The 6,835-nt window shown below is 32.4% G+C and overlaps 1 protein-coding gene across 5 annotated transcripts in view; it reads right to left on the bottom strand.

Moving 5' to 3' along the window:
* Positions 1-249: 249 nt before the first annotated feature.
* The window catches only part of CHIC1 (cysteine rich hydrophobic domain 1), a 43,205-nt gene continuing 36,619 nt past the window's right edge, over positions 250-6,835 (bottom strand). For all 5 annotated transcript variants that reach the window (XM_070461957.1, XM_070461956.1, XM_070461958.1 and 2 more), the window contains one exon: positions 250-6,510. Coding sequence is in view for 4 of the 5 variants with exons in the window: in XM_070461956.1 (XP_070318057.1) it covers positions 6,460-6,510 (51 nt within the window). In the remaining variant the exon portion in view is untranslated. The remainder of the gene's footprint in view (positions 6,511-6,835) is intronic.

Here is a 6,835-nt window from a genome sequence, read left to right as displayed (position 1 = left end):
AAATTCATAGGCATGCAAGGTGAATGCAAAGTTGTTTAGAAACAAATTCTTACTTAGTCAAATGCCAAACACTGGGCACAACAAAGGCCCACAAAACCAACAGAGAGCATGAATTACTTAACAGTATTAGACATAACACTAGCAAATGTGGGAGGAGGCAATATACAAAACAAACATTTTAAAAGGAATCCTTAGTTACCTTATAAAGATGAAAGCAGGGACGGAAGAAGGAAGATGCACCAAAGAATATAGAGTTCATTAACAGATTTGCACTTTATTGTAATTTTGCATCCTGAGATAATAAAATTTAATATCTGACAATTGAACAACGACAGAAGCAGCAGTGAAAGTTTCAGAGGCAGGTATCCTTCCTTTTGGCACAGCTGTATATAGGTTGAGTTTTTCCAGGAGAGTCACTCCGGAACTCAAGGGAGAAAAAATTATTCATTCCACAGGCTATATAACAATAAAAGATGCATGAAAGTTCTTGGCTTAAATGGACACATTCACTTTTACCCTTTTCTGGTAAAACTGTCTCAACAGGAATCCTCTGCCCCAAAGTAGAAATCCTAGGTTTTTCAGATAGATATTTTGATCAGTGCCCACCTTCTAGCAGGATTTCCCGTTTTTGCAGCTGACTCGCATTTGTACAAGGTTAGTTCAAGGATGGCAAACTAGCTTGTAGATCATATAATTTCAAACATTTGTAACTGGTTTCAAAGTCCAGGCATTAAATCAATTTTATACTATTTGCTTACTATAAAATGAAAAATTAAAAAATTAAGCAAAGATCAAAGCAAACAAAATAAGCAGGAATAAAAGAAACATTTGAGAAATTATTGCTTAAGGTAATAATTGACTTCATGTTGACTTTATACACAGAACTACTTTGAGACTCAGAAATTGGTGTTTACTCCAATGCTAGAAGACGACATTGTAACGCTTTTCACACTTGCAATCCTGTATGTGTGTATATGTATGATTTACACATATACACCCAGATAAATTAGCTCAATTATATCATCCTGAATCAGAAAAAAACTGAAGGCAAATTCTAACCTAAAGTTATATAGCCCAATCTAGCCAAAACACACACACATACTTTAGCATTTCATTATTTAGGGACTAGGTAAGCAACCTGTGGAGGTCAAATAATTTCAGTTCCTTTATGAAAGTGGCTCCCAACATTTCTGCCATAAAGATTCCTTTACTATTCTTTCCCCATATTTTCAAGTATTTTATTTATTAAATTGCATATAACAATAGGCTTTCTCATTTGAAAAAATAATTAAAAGCCTAACCACCATTCACAGTTTCTGATCAATATAGATAACCAGTGTTAGAATTGAAGAAATATAAACAAAATGTGTAAAAATTCTGTCTTAGTTGGCTTGTGCAGTAGGAATGTTATGGGTAAACGTATGATTTCTAGATACTTTTTGAAATACTGAAAAAGGTTCAAGGATGACCCCACTGCTATTTTCATCTGCCTCAAGTTGAGAACCACTGGTTTATATCCATGTGCTTTTCCTCCCCTAAATCAAGTATTATAACACAATATAACACAATTATAACACAATTATCCATGTTAACACGTGTTAATAACACTTTGTTAATAACAAAATTACTACCAAAACTAGATTAATTGCAATACTCATTCTGTAAGGTTTGACTGAGAAAGGAAACATAACAACATAGATTTAAAGGACTCTATTTAGAAATTACAAAATCATGATATACAACACATCCTTCAGTCAATTTCAAAAGCACATTTATATATGAAAAAATCCTCAATTCCCCTGTGAGGTAGGTCCAGATTATTGTCCCCACTTTCACCATGAGGACATGAGGTACAGAAGAATTAAGCAGCAGAGCTAAGAATTAAACCAGAAGTGACTTGGGTTTGACTTCTATATCACTTTCCTTTCTAATATTATTAACTTGTTCCAACAGATGTTTTTGAGGATATGGAAATAATTAAGACACTGAAGCAGATATTGGATGGGATATAAAATTCTCTTTCACATCAATGTCAAGGTGGGTCTTACCATACCTCCACAACTGTTGCAGCCATAATTCTTGCTCAGGTACCAACTGCATATATAGTCAGATTCCACATAGGTAAAGCCCATAGACCTCAGTCCTCAGTTCCTAGGGAAACTACAATCATTCTTATCACCACGGAGGTGCTGAGATCTCACAGGCATCAGGTTCTTTGAGTCTGTATGATATGAACACATACCAGCTAGGTGCCTGTTGGCAAATCAAACTTTTATTGTGTGCAAGGCACTGTGAGAATTTCCATGAAGGGTAGTAGATTTGAGAAAAATCATTCTGAGATTCTGTAGAGTAAAAATTTCCTAAGGATTCCTAGTATCACAGAATGTCAGGTGACCTCTAATTTTCTGTACAGCTCTAGGTTCAATCTCATGATTTTACAGATGAAGAGACTAACATGTAATGTACGTGACTTGCCTGGAGCACATTAGATCATTTCCTCATATAGTATGAATCTGAAAAATTCCACAGAAAATGGAACATATTCCCAGGTTGCCATCATAAAAATGAAAAGGCTGGCTCAGAATCAGGAAAAGAGAAACTGGGGGTAATATAGGAAGATGTGTATATATAATACACACACACACACATATATATATTCCACATATTACATGGACAGGTATTATTAATAAAATCTATTCATTATTCACTTTCTATGGAAAATTTTCCAATAGTTCATCATTTAAAGTAACCCAAAGGATTTAACAATTGTTACACAATGGATTAAAGTAGAATTTTATAAGCATAAGAGGACTTAATTTCAGTGAATCTAAGCATCTTATTATCAAATTAGCAAAAAGTATTCCCACTATGTGAAACTGTTCCAATTAAATGGGTGTATACAAATTTCCATATACCCTCTCAGGTCAATATAGTCAATTCTAATAAAAAAACTGTTTGGAGGCTTTAAGTAGTGAGGTCTGATTTTTTGAGTGGTAATTCATAAACAAAATTAAAATGCTAATGATTTTAAAAGAGATTTTACATTTAAAAAAAAACCCATTTGTTTGAAGGCTTACAAATGTTATGGAACTTCACTCAAACTATGATAAAACAAGAATAAATTTCATTAAAATGGTAGAGTGCTAGATAGTAACAGTTTGATTAACTGATCAGACATTAGTGTTTATAGGTCATGATAACATGAACAGTGTGTGTGTTAAATACTTCAGTAGGCTTTAGTAGAGCTTCAATCAAAGACTATTGTTTTTTCAGGACCATGTTAAATTACATGTTTACTAGTATTAGAATTATCCTAGGTTTATAAGTGACTGATACTTCTGTTCTGTAATATTTTGTCACTAACATATTTCATGATTGGGGAAAACCCAGGAAATAGGCTTTAAATAAGAAATAGAAGAAATACAATTACTAATAAAATATTCTTATATTATACTTAGCTGAAAAGGATGGTTTTAATGGAATGATATACCAATTCATTTGTTCTGCTTCCTTCAACATAAAATGCTATCTTTATTCAAAGACAACAAGGCACTTCTCCATCTACTTCTAACATTTGACTACAATGGTTTCTTCCTAGATTAACATAGAGGGTAGAAAGAATCAAAGAATAGCTGAAAAATGTTAAAGCTTATTTCATTTTATACACAATTTATGGGGGTAGAGATGCATAATGGAAAGTCAGAGAAGGAACAGTTTTAACTTGTAACCTCTAAACTTTGTAAGATTTATATACTTCAGTAGATACATGTTATTTTCTCTGGAAACATCCATAGCAGGTTTCATAAATGAATATTATATAACAAAGAAAACTCAAATTTGTTTCTTTAATCTAAAAACAATTAGCACAAAAATACTTCATTAACTTGATGTGTTCTATCCTGAGGATATAAGAAAAAAAGTCAGTGAGGGAGAAATTAATGTCCACAGTGTACTCTGTCATTTCAGCATTCACTGCTGCCAATATCACTGAAAAGAAAACAAATCTCTTGAAGGACTCAAAAATACTCAACTGCTAATCAGTCCCCTGCAAAGGAAAAGAGCTTGAAAAAGCAGTCATAGAAGAAAGAAAAAAAATTGGGTATTTTCTGAGTAGTTCAAGAAAATAAGTCAATCAGCATAATGAATAATAAGATAATAAATTTAAGAGTTATTAGAATAGATTTTAAAATTAAGTTTACACATGCTGGTAAATGTTTTTTATGACAAATACTACTGTAACTTGAATTATATACTCTGTTATCTCCAGATGCACTCTATTCCTGTCTCAACATTAGTTTTATAGAAACAATTCACCACTTCCTGCTGTTCTTTGAGCAAAACAAGTGTGATCTATACATGGCAGAAAAAATTACTATGACCATCATATGGCCAAATTCTAAGTTTACAGGAAAAAAATGAAATTACAAGGGTTGACTCAAAGTAATTATTCTATCAGTGATAATTAGAAATTTTGTATTATGCTGGAAATCAATTTTGGTATTAAACTGTCACAATTTGAAACATAAACCTGATGATACTAGCTGGAACATAAACCACAGATACAATTTTTCCCCGAACTTATCTATAAAACGAGACATTTGGTATACATTTTCAGAGGTTTCCACTTTGTCTATAAAAATGCACCTTCAATTTTTCAGCAGACAGACAAATGATATTTGCAGGCACACACAATATATTAAAAGTTAGAGATTCTAGGTGGCATGGGGGTAACAGGGTTCTACAGAGAGAGATGGAAAAGTTGTTCATGCAATTATAATCACATATCAAAAATCTATTTTTTTCCCCTTTTCTTTTACTGGTCCAGGACTGCGGATTTCAAATTAGGCATAAATTTTAAAAGTGGCTTTAAAAGGCCTTGTATAAAAAAATGATTGCTCTCTTCACTGGGATGAATGTTTGCCTAAAAAAGCTAACTAATAGCAGTTAAGACTAAAATAATAAATAAAATATTATTCAGTCTCAGGTACTTTTATTTTCAGCACTACAAATTACAAATAGTGTCTGCATACAGGCATAATTTGCAGTTGAATTAATGCACTGTAAAGTTTTCATTAGGTTAAAAACTCAAATTCTAGAAGAATTAAGTGTGTCTGCTCTTATTCCAAGGTGAAGAGAAATAGAGAAATATGTACATACCAATGAAAAGGCTGCATGTGTGGCTAATTTAGAAACTAAAATATTTTTGTTAAATTATTGCCTTTCCTCATTAATAACATCCAAACCTTTAAAAAAGATCCCCAAAATGAGGATTAAGAGTATTTAATCAATTATGAATCTGCCACTTTAGGTAGAGCTTTTCAATTAGCTCTCTCTCTTTCTCAAAGTGGATCATAACTCCAGAAACGGGTTAGCAGTGGCTTTCCTGGGGGTGGGGTCTAGATACTTTCTAAGACATCTGAAACTTGAGACAACCCTTAAAGGTCATAATCCTGCACATTTCCAAGTGAAGAAAAGGATACATAGAGGGAAATAAATGAGGAGAGTGAGGCTGTGAAATGTGTCAGATGTCAAATGAATTCTTTTGTAAGTGGAGGACAAAAGGGGACATACTGAACTAAACGGAAAGATAAGGTTCTTGGTTTCAGGTGCAATGCAGAAGGTCTCAGACAATGATTTCAATTTTAATCTTCTCATTACAAAGGGCCATCCTGCCCACACCTGAAATTTTTAACATACTTATTATGGCTTTGCCATAACACAGCATGTTAACAATCTATACATTCAAAAGGATGCTTGCAAACTTCATTCACATTAAAATTTATGCAGAATTGTTGGCAATACATTAAGAATAACAGTACATTCTGTAAACCATGGCATATCACATTTTTTTTTACTTTATGCAAAGAAACAATATTTACAGGTCTTTAGGAGTTTAAATATTTTATCCACTAACATAAGTGATAATTAAGCAAAGTGCAGGACAAAACCAGTGCTATTAATTGCATGTCCTTTAAAAGCAGGTAAGAGTAAAACCGTTTCTAAAAGCTACCAAAAGCTTATTTATGTATGTTCAGTAAGGGATTACAGAGCATTAAATAGCCTAGAAAAATGATGCCTATTTAGAAACAGTAAGTATGAAAATTATAAGGCAGCATGCTCAGAACATGTTTTTGTTTTTTAAACACCTGCACTGATGTTATATTTAGTGGCAACTATATATATATATATATATACATATATACATATACACACACACGTGTGTGTGTGTATTTATTTAAAAATTGACAGTGCAAAATACAAGCCTCATTTAACAACAACAAAAAGGATGTGCAAAATTTCTTCTTAAACCAACACAAATGAAAAGTGTGAGGAGAATATTCTACCGTTATAAAGAATAAATTGAACACAGCAAAGGAGACCATCTTCATTCCAAAATCATCTACAAGGCACTAAGGGTAGGAAATGACAGGTAAAACAGAAGTGACTGAATAAAATCCCTCAGTCAGGTCGAAATATGGGATATTTCGGTAAGAATTCTATTAGTATTACCTGTAAAATAAAAATAAACAAGAATATGTTGACAAAATTTTCATTTACTGTAACTTATACATAACCCAAAAAGTCTATAATCATTTCTCACAGGACTATGTTTTGGTCTTATACTATAAAGCAAGTGAAATATATAAAACAGTTACAAAAGGAACTTACCACAAGTTATCATTAGATTGGCAATTAAACTGGAAAACATAATTACTTACTATAGCTAATAGTTTTTGTCTGATTTACAGTAACTGTTTAGTTAACAGAAAAGCAAACCCTATTATATTTTAATGTCTTTCCCATTCTCCCTCGGTTCCCTTTTCTGTAGCAAAGT

The sequence above is a fragment of the Odocoileus virginianus genome, chromosome X, assembly GCF_023699985.2.
Source record: "Odocoileus virginianus isolate 20LAN1187 ecotype Illinois chromosome X, Ovbor_1.2, whole genome shotgun sequence".
Taxonomy (NCBI): Eukaryota; Metazoa; Chordata; class Mammalia; order Artiodactyla; family Cervidae; genus Odocoileus; species Odocoileus virginianus.
Note: the sequence above shows the minus strand (reverse complement) of the source record. Positions and strands in the feature narration are given on the sequence as shown.